The following is an 18,816-nucleotide window of genomic DNA, read 5'->3' as shown; positions in this document are numbered from 1 at the left end:
ACACACAAAATGGCCTTGTGGACCAGGCTCGGAAAATGGGCCATATTGAATGTAGCACTCACTGCCTACTGCTGTTCTAGGACTATTCTGATGAATTATCCCGGGCTCGGAAGGAAATGACTCCAGTTTGCACTAAATTGATCCAATCTTAAACAAATTTGCACTCCTGTTTCCATCCCACTTAAAACATTTTTAAGGCAAAGACTTTAATTCTGCTCAAGACGCATTGACATTTATAGATGAGGAGACCTCGACGCCCACTGATACCTGATTTAGTCCACTGCCTAAATAGTGTGACGTATATTTCCTTGTTATTATGTTATTGTTTTTGTTCTCGTAGATCTGACATCTAGTATGTTTTGTATCCCTCTATAGCGATGCCCGTATTATACTTATCGTTCACTTATATCAAACGATTGTCATGCCATTTTCTTTGAGCTTCTATTGCTGTGTTGCTCTAGTCGGAATACTTATGGTTGCTACTTGCTTTGATAGCCCCCAGGGGATCACTTCCCCTGTGGACTTTTGTCCCCCTTTTTCTTTTGGTTAAAGTTTTAGCTATCCCATCACCTTTCCTTTTATGTGTTTACCGTTAGTCATTCAGGTTTGTTAAAAAAAATAATAATCACCTGTTGTTGCAGAAAAAGCTTTATTTTTGTACAATGGTTGTGGCCTGCTCCGTAATCTCCACCTTTTCTCTTTTGTCTTTCTTTCTCTTTTTCTGTCCCACACCGCCTGTTCACCTGTTGTCACCATCTCTCATTATTAGTGACTGTGTTTGTTAGCTGCGCGTTGCTTGCCAACTGGGCTGGCGCGTCACGTCCGCCACACCTCCTGCTGATCCCCGCCCGGTGCCTGGCAACGGGCTGACGCTGGGCTCTGGGAGCCGCTGGATCCTTGGTATTGGGAACGCCAGAGGCAGACGGCATTCCCTGTTGCTGTGCAATTAGTATCCACCTGGCGGTTCTGACTCTAGTCTTGGGTCACCCCTGGCTTGCCCTCCATAATCCTACCATAGATTGGGGAAATTTCACAGTGGGGTTCCAATTGCTCTAAGAGGTGTATTTCTCGTACGGTACGGGTCGCGCTCATTGTTTCAGAACGTATTCCATCAGTATATCAGGACTACGCAGATGTGTTTTTCACCCCACCGCTCTTATGATTGCACCATTGACCTCGTTCCTGGTGCTACGTTGCCAAAAGGGAGACTCTATGCACTTTCTGGCCCAGAGACTAAGGCCATGGATGACTATGTGCAGGAAAGTCTAAAAAAGGTGTTTATTAGACCCTCGAAATCCCCTTTGAGTGCGGGGGGGGGGGGGGGGGTTTCGTTAAAAAAAAAAAGACGGGTCTCTTAGGCCCTGCATAGATTACAGGGCCCTGAATAAGATTTCTGTAAAAGTCCCGGGGGTCCGGGCAGTCAGGGAAATGGGTTTCATGTGTAAACATGGGACCCCTTTCCGCGCGTGGTTTGGGTTTTTCGGTTTGTTTTTTTGCTAAGTACGTGGATTACAAGTAGAAGAGGACAGAGCTACTCTGGATTGTTGTGAGTATAATTTTATTGACAGGCAACCCGTGGATTCTACTTGGAGAAGGGGACCGACTGCTTCGTGTCAACATAGGTAAGTATGTGTGTGTGTCGGTATGCATGTATGTAATAAAGTTTTACTATCACGGTGTGTGTGTGTACTGTTTTTATTTGTGTGTTTTTTGTAGTACTACAGGTACCAGCGGGCCCGTTTTTCCACCGCATGCTGGTACTTGTGGTTCTCCAAGTACCAGCTTGCGGGGGAGGCTTGCTGGGACTTGTAGTACTGCTACAAAAAAACAATATTCTTATTTTTATACTGGCTATCAGCCCCCATCCACCGCCCTTGGATGGGGGGAGAGCCTCGGGCTTCACCCCTGGCCCTTGGGTGGCTGGAGGGGGGGACCCCTTGATTTAAGGGGTCCCCACTCCTCCAGGGTACTCCGGCCAAGGGTGACTAGTTAGGGATTTAATGCCAGGGCCGCAAGGACCAAGATAAGTGTCCCCCGGCTGTGGCATTATCTCTCTGACTAGTGGAGCCCGGTGCTGGTGTTAAAAATATGGGGGACCCCTACGCTTTTTGTCCCCCGTATTTTTGGCACCAGGACCAGGCGCAGAGCCCGGTGCTGGTTGTTTAAATATGGGGGAACCCCTGTCAATTTTTTCCCAGATTTTTTCAACCAGGACCGGCTCAAAGAGCCCGATGCTGGTTTTGCTTAGGAGAGGGGACCCCATGCAATTTTTTGCTTGATTTTTAACACTTTATTTTTTTTTTTAAAGGTGCACAATGAAGTCCTGCACGGATCTCACAGATCCGGCCAAGATTCATTGTGTTAATGTCCGCAGTGTTTTACTATTCACTCCCGTAAAACACTGGCCGAAAATACGAATGACATCGACTTCGGAAAACTCGAAAATGCAGAATACGACAGCATCGTAAATGAGGCGTACAAAATTCAAAAAGTTGCAAATTCACACATTCGATGTAATTCGTGTTTCAACTTTAACCTCATTCAGAATAATACGAATTTTAGTAAATATACCCCTATGAGTATCTCGTAATGCCATTCGGCCTGTCTAACGCTCCCGCAGTGTTTCAGGATCTCATAAACGATGTCCTCCGCGGCTTCCTGGGTAAATTCGTGGTTGTCTATTTAGAGGACATTCTAATTTATTCTGAATCCCCAGAACAGCATTATCTCCATGTTCGGCAAGTACTTCAGAAATTGCGGGAGAATCCCCTGTATGCCAAGTTGGAGAAATGTGATTTTCATATTTTGGAAGTGTCCTTTTTGGGATATTTTATTTCTCCAGAGGGAGTTTTTATGGAACCTAAAGAACTCCAGGCAGTCCTGAATTGGGCTCAACCAACTAATTTGAAGGCAATTCAGAGGTTTTTAGGTTTTGCCAATTACTACAGACGTTTCATTCAAGCTTTTTTCGAGTTGGTTGCTCCTATTGTGGCATTGACTAAGAAGGGAGCTGATCCTTCAAAGTGGTCGCCTTAAGCCAAACAAGCCTTCCAGGCTCTGAAACAGGCCTTTGTCTCGGCTCCCGTCCTTAGACACCCCATCCCTGATTTTACTTTTATCGTCGAGGTGGATGTCCCTGAGGTTGGAGTGGGAGCTATTCTGTCTCCAGAAGACCCCAAGTCTCTGGTGTTACACCCTTGTGCTTTCATGTCCAAGAAATTCTCCTCTGCAGAATTCAACTATGATGTTGGTAATAGAGAATTATTAGCGGTCAAGTGGGCGTTTCAGGAATGGAGGCACTGGCTTGAGGGAGCAAAGCATACCATCACGTTGTTTACAGACCACAAGAATTTACAGTATATTGAGTCGGCTAAATGGCTTAATTCTCGGCAGGCTCGCTGGGCGCTGTTTTTACACGGTTCAAGTTCATCATCACCTACAGGCCCGGTTCTATGAACACCAAGGCCGCTGTCTTGTCATGCTGTTTTCTTCCTGTTCACAATAACCATTCTCCTGCTACTCCCATTATCCCAGCATCCTCTATCCAGACCGGCCTCACACAGGATTTGCAAACACAGTTAGTTCAGGTTCATTAGCAGGCTCCCACTAATAAGCCTGTTGGTAGTCTCTTTGTTCCAGAGTTCTTGAGAGGCAGTGTCCTTTCTGAATTTTACGATAGCAAGGTTGCTGGCCATCCTGGTGTTGCTAAAACTTTGGAGTTACTTGCTCGCTCGGTGGGGTGGCCTAATCTTTCCAAGGATGTTAGGGAGTTCATTCTCTCCTGTCAAGATTGTTCTAGGCACAAGGTGTCCCGGTCTCTGCCCGTTGGGCAGCTCATGCCTCTAGGTATTCCAGTCAGGCCATGGTCACACATTTCCATGGATTTCGTGGTAGATCTCCCACTCTCTTCTGGTTTTCAGGTGATCTGGGTGGTCGTAGATCGTTTTAGCAAGATGGCCCATTTTACTGCTTTACCCCGATTGCCGTACGCTCGGGGCTTGGCAGTCTTGTTCCTCCGTCATGTTTTTAGGCTCCATAGATTACCGCTGGATATGGTCTCGGACTGGGGACTGCAGTTTATTGCCTGTTTCTGGAAGCTTTTCTGTGCTTCGTTACATATGAAACTCAGTTTAACCTCGGGATACCATCCGCAGTCCAATGGGCAGACGGAGTGTGTGAATCATTCGTTGAACCAATATCTGCTCCTCTATACTGCCAAGCTTCAGAACGATTGGTCAGATCATCTTCCCCTGGCTGAGTTTGCTTACAATAATGCCTGTCATTCATCCACCAAGGTGTCCCCGTTCTTTTCGGTCCTGGCCTTTCATCATAGAGCCAGTTCCTTTTCTCCTAATTGTCCATCTTCTTCCTTGGCCTTAACTTCCCTACTCAGAGCTATTTGGAAAAAGGTACACTTTGCTCTTAAGAAAGCTGCCTTCCGGGAGAATTTTTTTCGGATAAGTTAAGACGTCCATGCATCTTTAAGGTGGGAGACAAGGTCTGGTTGTCAACCCGTAACATTAAACTCCGACAACCTTTGGCTAAATTGGGACCTAGATTTATCGGCCCGTTTCTCATTCTCAAAAAGGTCAATCTGGTTGCTTTTCGGCTGCAGTTGCCAAAGTCCCTTAAAATTTCCAACACCTTTCATTGTTCCCTGTTCAAGCCATGTGTTACTTCCAGGAAATTTCCTCTGAAACTTCTCCACGGTAGACCTCCGGTTGATGTTTGGGGCCAACCGGAATTCCTGGTAGAAAAGGTTTTGGATTCTAAATTTTCTCGTGGTCTGCTGTATTTTCTGGTCCATTGGAAGGGGTACGGCCCAGAGGAGAGGTCTTGGGTCCGGGACAAATATTTGCATGTCCCTAGACTTAAGATGTTCTTTTGGGAATTTCCTCATAAACCTGGGTTTAGGGATTCCTTAACCCCTCCTCAAGGGGGGGTACTGTTAGCAGTGGCACCTCCTGCTGGTCCCCGCCCGGTACCTGGCAACGGGCTGACGCTGGGCTCTGGGAGCCACCGGATCCTTGGTAACGGGGACGCCAGAGGCAGACGGCGTTCCCCGTTGCTGTGCAATTAGTATCCACCTGGCGGTTCTGCGACGTGCAGCAGGGCAGCTGCACAATATTTCTAATATGGTTCTCTGCAGGGATTGGGGGAGGTTTCTGTTACTGTATATCCTCCTCCAGTACTGGACTCAGACACCGGCTTCGTGAGCTGTGTCCTGCCTTGGGGGTATTCCAGTGCTGTCAGTCTGTTCCTGCATGCGGCATCCTGTGTCCAGTTGTCCAGAGCCTCATCCCTGATATCCAATCCAGACCTCCTCTCCAGTGATCCTGCATCGGCTACCTTGGGGTGCCCTGTTCCTTCTGTGTGCACCGGTGTCGTGAGTAGCGGCTCTGCCACACCTTTTGGCTTGGCTGAGTTATTTATTTCCTTCTTGCTTTTGGGTTTTCTGCGGAGGTTCCGCAATTGTTGTCCATGCCAAGTGGTGACGATTTGTTTGCGTTTAGGACGTTACTTTTGTTACGGTGAGTCTTGGCGGCCGCGCCACACATAATTTAGCTATAATTTTATGTAGGTTCCATTTTCTTGTGTGTTAGTCTTAGTCAGTCTTCCGCTTGTTCTCTCTCGGTCTCAGTTAACGCCTTGTTACTCACTAAGACCGGGGGCATCAGAGTCGGGAAGACCTACTCCGCCCGTCAAACGCAGCTGCCGTGGGCCCAAGAAAACATAGTCTTGCAGGCGTTGACCGACCACTTGGGAGAGACAACGGAGTCAGGGTTTCTGTTTGGTGTTGCTGCATACCCCAGTTCCGTCGCAGCATCACGCTTCTGCACCTGGATCTCCTCTGCTGCCACCCTATTTCCTGAGTTCCTAGTACAGAGAACATAACAGTATTTATATGCTCTATATGGATGTCCAAGCTTTGCTTTTGCGTCTCTCGCCTGATGACTTGATGGCCATTTCCTCCCCTCATGACTGACATTACATTTTGCTCCTAGAATGCTCAAGTATTCCCCTGCTAAGAGACGTAAACATATAACTTATCTTAATCTGATGAAAGCTGATATAAAATTTCTGCAGGAAACACATCTTACTGATGCAGAACATCAAAAATAATCAATGCTCCAACAGAAAGTTTTAGTCTTTTCCTCAAAATCCAAAGGTGTGGCCATATTGCCTCGAGAGAATCTACCTGTTTCAGTAGACAGTCAGGCGGCAGACCCTTGTGGCAGATACATTCTAATTGTAAGTTAATCATTTGGCTCTACATGTACGATATGCTGTCATGGACCGGGGACTCACCTCCGGTGGCTCTCTGTCCGGTGGCTTGCGGTATGGCGGTGGAGGTCTGCAGGAGCTGCTGGTGTGTTGCAACCGAGGGGAAGTGGGTGACTGTGCAGCCTGCGGACGCTGGAGCGCTGTGCAGGGAGGCTGTCTGAGCAAGGTCCCATTCTCTGGCATGTCTAAAGTGCTGGGGGCCGCCATGTTGGAGACCAATTTACTTTGTGCCAATGAGATTTAGTCTCTGGTCTCTTCCAGCCAATCACAGGCTGGCTGCTCAGGTAAAAAGGGTCGGTTCAGGCTCAGACCTTGCCAGTGCTTTTATGTTTCTGTATCAGTACAGGTGTCTTAGTTCTGCGCTCCCACAGGTTCACCTGTGTGCCTTTCCAGTGTCTCTAGGATTTCAGCTCCACGGAATCGTCACCCCAGCTGCCGTTTGCTGCACTACCATCAGTGGTTATCCCGGTTCCGCGGGCCACAGCTTGCCACTTAGGATGGCGCCTCCTGGAGTTTTATCCATAGAGGACTACCCAGCAATCTTCCAGTGTGTCTCAGCCATGCCCAACAATTATCCATTCTACAAAACTCTTTCACTGTTCTGCAGCCACGCCTAACAATTATCCATTCTACAAAACTCCTTCAATGTTCTGCAGCCACGTCTAACAATCATGTATTTGTACAAGCTCTTTCAGTAGTGTTTAGCCACGTCAAAAAATCTTTCATTATACAAACTCTTTCAATTAACTCTGCCCTACGAATATTCTGCATTCAAGTCTTCCGGAATGCTTCATCTTTGTTCTTCAGATTTTTGCTCTTATATGTCTTTTCTTTAATAAAAGTACACTGCTCAAAAAAATAAAGGGAACACTAAAATAACACATCCTAGATCTGAATGAAATATTCTTATTAAATACTTTGTTCTTTACATAGTTGAATGTGCTAACAACAAAATCACACAAAAATTATCAATGGAAATCAAATTTATTAACCCATGGAGGTCTGGATTTGGAGTCACACTCAAAATGAAAGTGGAAAAACACACTACAGGCTGATCCAACTTTGATGTAATGTCCTTAAAACAAGTCAAAATGAGGCTCAGTAGTGTGTGGCCTCCACGTGCCTGTATGACCTCCCTACAATGCCTGGGCATGCTCCTGATGAGGTGGCGGATGGTCTCAGTGTTCTGCAGCCACGTCTAACAATCATGTATTGTACAAGCTCTTTCAGTAGTGTTTAGCCACGTCAAACAATCTTTCATTATACAAACTCTTTCAATTAACTCTGCCCTACGAATATTCTGCATTCAAGTCTTCCGGAATTCTTCATCTTTGTTCTTCAGATTTTTGCTCTTATGTCTTTTCTTTAATAAAAGTATATGAAAAGAAACTACATTCGTCCTCCTTGTTTTCTCCTCACAGAAACATTCACTTCTGCTAACACTCATCCAACGGATTCACAAACAGCAGTTTGTGACAGTAATCACTGGCCACATGAATCCGACGGGTGATCAAGCATCTGAAGGTGATGCCATGGCTAATATTCTGGCCTGCCTAAATGAACATCCACACAGGTGCAGTTGGTACAAGCCATGCAATCTGTGTCTGTGCAGCTGGATGCGCTTCATGCCGCTATCACGACGCCACAGATTCCAGCTCCGGCAGTAGCAACACTGCCTGTTCCAGTTCCAGTATCTCATTTACAGTTACCCTTGCCTGGTAAATCTGATGGTAATCTGAAGCTCTGCAGAGGATTCTTGAACCAGTGCGAGATTCAGGTGGAGCTATAGGCCGCCAGTTTTCCATCTCCATGAACAAGAATAGCCTACATTATCTCCCTTTTAACCGGACAAGCAGTGGAGTGGGCGTCCCATTTATGGGAAAGGGCTGATCCTATTCTTTTGAATTACTGTATATTGAGTTTGTATCTTCTTTGCGCAAGATCTTTGATGAGCTGAGCAGAACTACTTCAGCCTCTCTGGAAATTCGCTCTCTCCATCAGGGATCTCACTCAGTCAGCCAGTATGTTATTCAGTTTCATACCCTGTCCTCCGAATTGAACTGGAATGAGGAGGCATTGGTCACCACGTTCTGAGCAGTTTATTGAATAAAATCAAGGACAACCTAACCACCCAAGATATTCCTGCAAAACAGGATGATTTCATATCTCTATGCAATAAATTGGATCTCCATTACAGGGAACGGTGCTTAGAAAGGTCCAGGTGTGAGCGTCCCAGTTTCTGACCTCGATCAAGACCTCAGCAGGATCTTTCTTTCAGGCCACCTTCTCCCCCATCCGAGGAGCCAATGCAGGTTAATCGTTCTTGACTTACTGACGAGGAATGGCTACGCCATCACCAAGTAAATCTCTGTATATACTGTGGCTAATCCGGTCACTTCATGAAATCCTGTAGTCTTCATCCAGGAAACTCCCACTCCTAGCTTACTCAGGAGAGGTTAAGCTTGGATTATCTAGTGAATCAACTGCTAGGAAGGAACCCATTCTACCTTTTTGTTTTGAAATTCCATCTACTTCCGTCAAGATTTCTGCTTTGCTCGACTCTGGTGCACAGGAAAATTTTAAATTTTTCAGCGCTAGTTCTACATGTCGGAATTCCGACTGTGCCGTTGGATTGGGTGGTATCTGTCACAGCTGTAGACGGAAGTCATATTCCAGATGGAGTCATTACTTTGCGTACTGTACTTCTTAAAATAGGAATTTAATACCTACCAGTAATTCCTTTTCTCCTAGTCCGTAGTGGATGCTGGGCGCCCGTCTCAGTGCTTTGTTCCTGCTTACCTGTGTAAGTATTTGTTTGGACCGATGTTGTGGTCCCATTTTATTGTTGGGATAGCCGTGCTATCCGGTTTAGGTTGGTGTTGCTACCCTCTGTTCATGTTAGCAACCCCCTTTCATTCGTGTTGTGTTGGCTTGTTGCCTCACCGCTGTTGTATTGTTCTTCTCTCATGTTACGTCCGTCTCCTCAGGCGCAGTTTTCCTAGACTGAGTCTGGTAGGAGAGGCATAGAGGGGAGGAGCTAGCACACACATACACTAAAGTGCCAGGCTCCAGTAGACCCAATCTATACCCCATGATACTAAAGTACAAGATCCCAGTCTACCAAGGGCCATTTGGATATTTATAAACTCCTTCGGGGGCCATAAAAAGAATGATCAACTTAAAAATGACACTGCCCCCCAGCAGTTATGCCCCTTAGTGGTACTGAGTGCATGCGCATATCACCCAAATAGTGCAGTGCCAGATACACAAATGCCCCTAGCAGTGCTATATATGCCCCCACAGTGCCAGATACACAAATGCCCCTAAAGTGCCAGATACACAAATGCCCCACAGATTCCCCACCCGACCTTGCTGCTCACCGCTGTTAGGGACCAGGCAGGGAGGAGCGGGCGGCTATGTCGGGCGACGGTGGCGGTGTGTAGGACCTCAAAACAGATGCCGGTTTGTGAGCCAATCAGCGCTCTCGTACGGGCATCGGTTTAAATACCTATTTTCTCTTACGTCCTAGTGGATACTGGGATCTTGTACTTTAGTACCATGGGGTAGTCTCAAAGCTCCCAAACAGGTGGGAGAGTGCTGAGACCCATGTAAAACCGCCTGACCAAACTGAGGGTCATCCTTGGCCAAGGTATCAAACCTATAGAATTTGACAAACGTGTTCGAACCAGACCAAGTTGCAGCTCGACACAATTGGAGGGCGAAGACACCCTGGGCAGCCGCCCAGGAAGAGCCCGGCCTGAATAGACGATGGCGAAGGCAGATCCGCCGAAGTATAGGCCTGATGAATGGTCAACCGGAGCCAATGAGCAATAGATTGATTAGAGGCTGGCTGACCAATCTTGGAGGCATCATAAAGGACAAATAGCGAGTCAGATTTCCAATGACGGGCCATTCTTTTGACATAAATTTTCAGAGCCCTGACCACATCCAGGAACTCAGGACCAATGGAAGCGTCAGATAACACCGGAACCACAATAGGCTGATTCAATTGAGGACGGGTCCTAAGTTCCACCCTGTCTGCATGAAAAATCAAATAAGGGCTCTTACAGGATAAGGCCCCTAATTCAGAGACACGCCTGGCAGACGCCAAAGCCAATAACAACACCGTCTTCCAGGTGAGAAATTTCAACTCCACCCTATGTAAGTGTTCAAACCAATCCGATTGGAGAAAAGACAGAAACACACTGAGGTCCCACGGAGCCGTGGGAGGTACAAAGGGCGGTTGCATATGTAGAACACCCTTCAGCAAAGTCTGTACTTCAGGCAACATGGCAAGCTGTTTGTGGAAGGAAAATAAAGAGCGCCAAAATATGGACTTTGATGGAGCCGAAGCGTATGCCCATATCCACTCCCACTTGCAGAAAAAGTAGAAAACTACCAATTCTAAATTCCAAGGGAAAAACCTTTCTACTTTCACACCAGGAAACATACTTTTTCCAGATACGATGGTAATGTTTTGACGTAACCATCTTCCCGGCCTGGACCATGGTGGAAATAACCCAAGAGTCGGTAGAATCTCCCTCTCAACTTCCAAGCCGTCATACATAGCCGCTGTAAGTCTGGACAGACGAACAGACCTTGCTGAAGAAAATCGTCTTGGAGTGGAGGAGGCCAGGGATCCTCCAGAGTCATGGCCAGGAGGTCCGAGTACCATGCTCGTCGAGGCCAATCCGGGGCAATTAGAATTGCCAGAATGCTTTCCCTTCTTAACCTTTTTAACACCCTTGGGGGCAACGGTAAAGGAGGGAACAGGAACACGTACTGGTACGTCCATGGAGCCGTCAGTGTGTCCACTGCTACAGCTTGTGGATCCCTCATTCTGGAACAGTAATGGCATAACTTCTTAATGAGATCAGAAGCCATCAGATCTATCTGCGGACAGCCCCACCGGTGAAGTAGCTGTTGAACACCTGGGGATGTAGGCCTCATTCCCCCGGATGGAGGTCGTGCCTGCTGAGGAAGTCTGCTTCCCAGTTGTCCACTCCTGGAATGAATATGGCTGAGATGGCCCTTGCGTTGGCCTCCGCCCAGAAGAAGATCTTTGACACTTCTCGCATCGCCACTTTGCTTCTTGTTCCCCCTTGTCGGTTTATGTACGCCACTGCTGACGTTGTCCGATTGAACCTGGCTTGCCTCACCCTTCAGGAGATGGGAGGCTTGTAGAAGGGCATTGTAAACTGCCCTGCATTCCAGGATGTATATTGGTAAAGTTGATTCCTGAACACCACAGCCCTTGAAACTGGGCCCCTTGGGTCACCACTCCCCAACTCCGGAGGCTGGCATCCGTTGTCAGTAGAATCCACAGGTGGCTATTGAAGCATCTGCTCTCTACCAGGTGAGGAATTTGAAGCCACCATAATAGAGAAATCCAGCCTTTCGGAGATAGGGTCACTTCCTGATGCATATGCAGGTGAGAACCAGACCACTTGTCAAGCAGATCCAGTTGAAATGGCCGGGCACGAAACCTGCCGTATTGGATTGCCTCGTAAACAGCCACCATCTTGCCCAGTAATCTAATGCAAAGATGTATAGACTGAGTACCGAGCGGACCAGAGCCTGGATAGCCGAGGCCTTGTCCATTGGGAGAAACACTTTTTTGAGTTACCGTGTCTAGTATCATTCCCAGGAACTGAAGATACTGGGTCAGTTCCAGGTGAGATTTCTGGAAATTTAAGATCCACCCATGATCCGTGAGTAGTCGGGTAGTCAGATCAATACTGTGTAGCAGATGTTCCCTATACAAAGCCTTTATGAGGAGATCGTCCAAGCAGAGGATTACGTTTACTCCCATCATTTGAAGTTGCAGCATCATCTCCGCCATGATCATTGTGAAGACCCTCGGAGCTGTGGATAATCTGAAGGGTAAGGCCTGAAACTGGAAATAGTCATCCAATATGGCGAACCTGAGGTAAGCCTGATGAGGGGGCCACATGGGAATGTGACATCTAGAGACTGCGGGAACTCCCCCTCCTCCAGAGCAGACACCACCGCCCTCAGGGATTCCATCTTGAATTTGAACACCCACAGATACGGGTTGAGAAACTTCAGATTGAAGGTGGGGCGCACCGAACTGTCTGGTTTGGAAATGACAAAAAGACTGGAGAAAAAACCCATTGCGTAATGGAGGAGGCATAGGAACTAACCCCATGTCTGCAAAAGTTTTTGAATAGCCTCTTGCATGGTAACTTTTGCTGTGGGTAAAGCTGGTAAGCACGACTTCAAAAACCTTTGAGGAGGGAGTGTTTGGAATTCCAGCTGGTATCCATGGGACATTAGGTACCTCACCCAAGGATCCTAGCAGGACTCCGCCCACACGTGGGCAAAGTGGTGAAGGCGAGCACCTACCTGAAAGTCACCTTGTCGCTGGGGCCAACCGTCACGCGGAGGGTTTAGCGTCAGGGAATCCGGTGGTCTGGTCCAGGAAGACAGCAGGTGCAGGTTTACGGGACTTATCACGAGATCCTCTGGAAGTGATGGAGACCCCTCGGCCCCTGCCCCTGAACCTTGCCAAACGAAAGGACTGCAAAGAGGGTCCGGTGTAAAAATGTCTAGCAGGTGGCGCAGCCGACGGCAGATAGGTAAACTTACCCACCGTTGCTTGGGAGATCCATTTATTCAATTCGTCTCCAAACAAGGCATCACCTGTAAAAGCCAAAATACAAAAAGATATAGGGGGAAATTTACTAAGCTCCCGATTTTGACCGAGATGCCGTTTTTTCATCAAAGTGTCATCTCGGTAATTTACTAAGCAATAATCACGGCAGTGATGAGGGCATTCGTAATATTTTGAAGTCCTAGGTAAAAAAAATCACGAATGAATACACCATCGGTCAAAACGCGGCTGTTTAAGTATGAATCTCGGTCATTTACTAAGAAGTGCAAAGCAAAAAAACAACAAACACTGCCGTGAAAAATTACAACTCGTAAAAAAGTGCTAAAAAAAAACAGACCTATTTTTTTTCCCCGTGATTAGATAGGCATGCACGGATCCATGAGATCCGTGCATGTATATCAGTGGGAAGGGGTGGGAAAGTGCTTATTTTTGCAAAAAATTTTGCGTGGGGTCCCCCCTCCTAAGCATAACCAGCCTCGGGCTCTTTGAGCCGATCCTGGTTGCAAAAATATGGGGGAAAAAATGACAGGGGTTCCCCCATATTTAAGCAACCAGCATCGGGCTCTGCGCCTGGTCCTGGTCCCAAAAATACGGGGGACAAAAAGAGTAGGGGTCCCCCGTATTTTTAAAACCAGCACCGGGCTCCACTAGCTGGACAGAAAATGCCACACTATTAATGCCTGTCCCAAACGTCCGGGAAACTCCAGATGCTAGCTCGCCAAGGAGAGGGCCGGCTAGGAGTAATGATCTCCTCTCCATCTCCTCATGACTGTAACCTCCCAGTGTCGCTCCAAATTGCTCAACGTTACAGGAACGTCATTGCCCTCCTTGATTCCGGAGCAGCTGGGAATTTCATAACCGAAGCTTATGTTAAACGGTGGTCCCTACCCACCGAGAGACTGTCCTCGTCCATCTCTTTGACTGCCGTGGATGGCAGCAAGATTTTTGACGCAATCATTTCCTTAAGGACTCTTCCAGTTCGTCTGAGAGTGGGAGTTCTTCATTCTGAGTATATTTCTTTTTTAGTGATTCCAAGAGCCACACATCCAGTGGTTTTAGGCCTTCCATGGCTCCGTCTCCACAACCCATCAATTGACTGGACGACTACGCAAATACTGGCATGGGGTCCCTCCTGTGCTGAGACTTGTTTAGCCAAAGTTCTTCCTGTTTGTTCTTCCTTCCCCAGGTCATCTGATGTTCCGCCTCCTCCATATCAAGACTTCACGGACGTGTTCAGTAAAGCCTCTGCTGATATCCTTCCTCCTCATAGAGAATGGGACTGCCCAATCGACCTCATTCCAGGGAAGGTTCCACCGCGAGGCAGAACTTATCCGTTGTCTCTGCCTGAGACACACTCCATGGAAGAGTACATCAAAGAGAACCTGGCGAAGGGTTTCATCCGACCATCTTCTTCTCCAGCCGGCGCAGGCTTCTTCTTCGTTAAGAAGAAAGACGGTGGTCTGCGTCCGTGCATCGACTACAGAGGTCTGAACGACATTACCGTCAAGAACCGATACCCTTTACCCCTGATTACCGAGCTCTTTGATAGAGTTAGTGGTGCAACCATTTTCACAAAGCTGGACTTGAGGGGTGCCTACAATCTCAGCCGAATCCGTGAGGGTGACGAGTGGAAGACCGCCTTTAACACCCGTGACGGACATTATGAGTACCTCGTCATGCCCTTCGGATTGAGCAACGCTCCAGCAGTCTTCCAGCACTTCGTGAATGAGATTTTCAGGGACATCTTGTACCGCCATGTCGTGGTTTATCTAGACGACATCCTCATCTTTGCTAATAATCTCGAAGATCATCGTTTCTGGGTAAAAGAGGTTCTTTCCCGTCTCCGTGTCAATCACCTCTATTGTAAATTGGAGAAGTGTGTGTTTGAAGTTAAAACCATTCCGTTTCTAGGTTACATTGTGTCCGGTTCCGGACTAGAGATGGATCCTGAGAAACTCCAAGCAATCCAGAATTGGCCTATACCCTTAAGCCTCAAAGGGGTCCAGAGGTTCTTAGGGTTCGCCAATTATTATAGAAAATTTATACGAGACTTTTCCACCATTGTGGCGCCTATCACTGCATTAACCAAGAAAGGTGCTAATCCGTCCAAGTGGTCCAAAGAAGCTACACAGGCCTTTCACCTTCTGAAGCATCGGTTCATCTCTGCACCAGTTCTGAAACAGCCCGACACAGACTCTCCTTTTATCTTAGAGGTAGATGCCTCCTCCGTTGGAGTAGGAGCAGTGTTATCCCAGAGGGCCAAAGATGGACATCTACATCCTTGCAGTTTCTTCTCCCGGAAGTTCTCCCCAGCTGAGCGCAACTATGCCATTGGCGATCAGGAGTTGCTAGCCATCAAGCTCGCTCTGGAGGAGTGGAGATACCTGTTGGAGGGAGCTTCCCACTCAATCACCATACTTACCGACCACAAAAATCTTTTATATCTCAAAGGCGCACAATGTCTGAATCCTCGTCAGGCCAGATGGGCACTTTTCTTCTCTAGGTTTGACTTTAAACTCCAGTTCTGTCCGGGTTCTCAGAATCGTAAGGCCGATGCCCTTTCCCGTTCATGGGAGCAAGAAAATGAGTCCGAGTCTGCAGACAAGCATCCTATTATTAATCCGTTGGCATTCTCCACGGTAGGGATGGACTCTACGCCTCCACCAGGGAAAAGTTTTGTTAAGCCAGTTCTAAGGAAGAAGCTCATGCATTGGGCCCATGCTTCCCGTTTTGCTGGACATACAGGCATTCAGAAAATCCTTGAATTTATTTCTAGGTCCTACTGGTGGCCAACTCTGAAGAAGGACGTTATGGAATTTATTGCCTCCTGCCCAAAGTGTGCCCAACACAAAGTCTCCCGCCAGTCGCCTGCGGGGCAACTGGTTCCATTATCTGTTCCCCGTCGACCTTGGACCCATTTGTCGATGGACTTTGTTTCCGATCTACCTATCTGCAACAAGTTTAATACCATCTGGGTGGTAGTTGACCGGTTCACCAAGATGGCACATTTCATCCCTCTCACCGGACTTCCGTCAGCTTCCAAGTTGGCTCAAGTGTTTATACAAGAGATCTTCCGACTTCACGGTCTTCCTGAAGAGATCATCTCGGATCGTGGAGTACAATTTGTAGCCAAATTTTGGCGAAGTTTGTGTCAAGCCCTCCAAGTCAAGTTAAAGTTTTCCACAGCTTATCATCCTCAGACCAATGGTCAAACCGAGAGGGTGAATCAGGACTTGGAGGCCTTCCTCCGTATATATGTGTCTTCCTCTCAAGATGACTGGGTTCAACTCCTTCCTTGGGCCGAGTTCAGCCACAACAATCAATACCATTCCTCATCTTCTTCTACACCATTCTTCATTAATTATGGATTCCACCCTAAAGTCCCAGAATTCCAACCGCTTCCCGCAACTTCTGTTCTAGCAGTGGATGTCACCTTGCGTCAGTTTTCAAATAACTGGAGGAACGTCCGCGCAGCCCTGCTTAAAGCCTCATTCAGGTATAAGAAGTTTGCCGATAGGAAGCGTAGAGCGGTTCCTGCTCTCAAGGTGGGTGATCGTGTGTGGCTGTCCACGAAGAATTTGAGGTTGAGAGTTCCCAGCATGAAATTTGAACCTCGCTACATCGGACCCTTCAAGATTGAACAAGTCATCAATCCTGTTGCCTACAGGTTACAGTTACCATCCTTCTTGAAAATACCCAGGACATTTCATGTTTCTTTGTTGAAACCGCTGATCCTGAATCGGTTTCATTCCGCACTTCCTCCAGCTCCCAAAGTTCAGACTCAACGGGGAGTCGAGTACGAGGTGGCCAAGATTTTGGACTCACGTTTCCGTTACGGTCAGTTACAATACCTCATTGACTGGAAGGGCTATGGTCCTGAAGAACGCTCTTGGACCAATGCCTCAGACGTCCATGCTCCTGCCTTGGTCCGAAATTTCCACGCAAAGTTTCCTTTAAAGCCTAAGAAGTGTCCTGGGGCCACTCCTAAAGGGGGGGTGCTGTCACGATCCGGGTATCTGGACGCCATTACTTACCCTTCAGATGCCTCCTAAGGCTGGCTCAGCGTTCCAGGACCGGATCCCGCTGTTCCTGAGTTTCCACATGCAGAATGTCAGAGTGGTGATTTCATCAGCCGCGGCCTCCGCTGTGCCCGCTTGGTTAAATGTGCGCTTGTCAGTCTGGCGTCTCCTGTCTCCTGTGGCCGGCGTCGCCATTACTGTTTCAATTCTCACATGGATTACAAACCAAACTTCCCTCCAAGTGTCTGCATGGGCGCAGCCATCTTGGATTTTGTCATCTGATCATTTCCACCAATCTGCTGTCTGTATTGTTGATTTGCATAATTGCCTAGCCAACCCCTTCCTTGCTGCAGGTATAAGTAAGCTGTGCCTGAGCAAGGAAGGCGTCAGTGCTTTGGTTGTCTAACCTAGTTCCAGTTTGTCTCTCTCCTGTGGTTGTCTTCCAGGTTCCAGCTCCTGTCTCCAGACTTCTGCTATAGAGACCCGCACCAGCATTCCATCTGCGGTGTAGCCTGACTCTCCGATCCATTCTGGACTCACCTGTTTCCAGCTACAACAATCACCTGCTTCCAGCCCAGCTTCCAGCAGTGTACAGCTTCTCTTAAAGGGCCGGTGTCCTTTCTGCAGTTTACCACTCTCCACCGGTATTATTATTTCACCGCTCTCAAACAATCACCTGCTTCCAGCCCAGCTTCCAGCAGTGTACAGCTTCTCTTAAAGGGCCGGTGTCCTTTTCTGCAGTTTACCACTCTCCACCGGTATTATGATTTCACAGCTCTCAAACTCCAAACTTCATTATTATTTCATCGCTCTCAAGTTCGTTTATTATTTAACTGGTCCCAGCCAGTATCCACTCCGTATCAACAACAGTCTGGTTCCAGCCAGTATCCACAGCAGCCGTTTTATCTTCAGCAGCCCAGCCTTTCCTGGAACACCGGCTGGTACGATCCTGGGTTCTCTCCATTGCTACAGTCAGGCCTGGTAAGGACTTTCCAACTAGAAGATTATAAGAACTGTCTCACACTACCAGTGCCTGTGTCCCTTGCCACCCTGTAGTACCCAGGAATTGTATTTATCCTCTGTTGACTTTTATGTTTCCTTTTACTGCTGCTGTGTTACGGAGTTTGTCATAATAAACATCATTGACTTTTATCCTGGTTGTTGTGGTCACGCCTTCGGGCAGTTATTCTACATGTTACTTACATGTCTAGGGGTCTGATACAACCTCCCAGGTTCCGTTACATCTCAGCCCCTACAACTGAGGCTGCCTCCCGTCAGCTCAGGCCCTCAGTTGTGACATGTCCTCCCCGATGATGCATATTTCATATGTGGGAGGAAGGCGTATAAGTGGCTTGCCCCAAACTCAGAGGGATTGTGTTACATTGGAAGAGTGTTGCCGGAAGTAATGACCATTACCCATGATAAAATGAAAGACGTTCACCGCAATGCTCAAGGTCCTTACACTCACTACGAACACATTGTAAAGAGACATCTTATAGATAGGACAGAGCATGCAGCCTTTGATTTGATCCACGAATCCACCGGGATTCAATTCCTACTCGCGTTAGATATCACCAGTACCGCCAGAGGAGTTATACATTTTAGGTATATAACTGCGCTGGCAAACCTGATAGACAATATCACCGAGATGTATGATGACACCTTCAGGTATACTGGGAGAGAATTGCAAGCTTACAAAACGGAACTGATCCAGCACAGGATGGTTCTCAATTACATCACAGCGGTGACAGGCGGGTATTGCGTCACCCTAGCAACTCAGTATGATGTGAAGTGCTGTACTTATATCACAAACAGCACTGACGACCCAACCGAAGTCATAGATCAAAAGATGGACGATATCTTGCAATTGAAGTGGAG

General features: G+C 47.5%; 1 protein-coding gene across 1 annotated transcript in view; it reads right to left on the bottom strand.

Annotated features, from left to right (window-relative positions):
• Positions 1-18,816, bottom strand: part of LOC135057125 (uncharacterized) — a 139,895-nt gene that overhangs the window by 64,094 nt on the left and 56,985 nt on the right. Inside the window, 3 exon segments of the mRNA XM_063963020.1 lie at positions 11,912-12,220; positions 12,652-12,809; positions 12,895-12,948. Of these exon segments, the coding sequence (XP_063819090.1) occupies positions 11,912-12,220; positions 12,652-12,809; positions 12,895-12,948 (521 nt within the window).

The sequence above is a fragment of the Pseudophryne corroboree genome, chromosome 3 (assembly GCF_028390025.1).
Source record: "Pseudophryne corroboree isolate aPseCor3 chromosome 3, aPseCor3.hap2, whole genome shotgun sequence".
Classification (NCBI taxonomy): domain Eukaryota; kingdom Metazoa; phylum Chordata; class Amphibia; order Anura; family Myobatrachidae; genus Pseudophryne; species Pseudophryne corroboree.
Note: the sequence above shows the minus strand (reverse complement) of the source record. Positions and strands in the feature narration are given on the sequence as shown.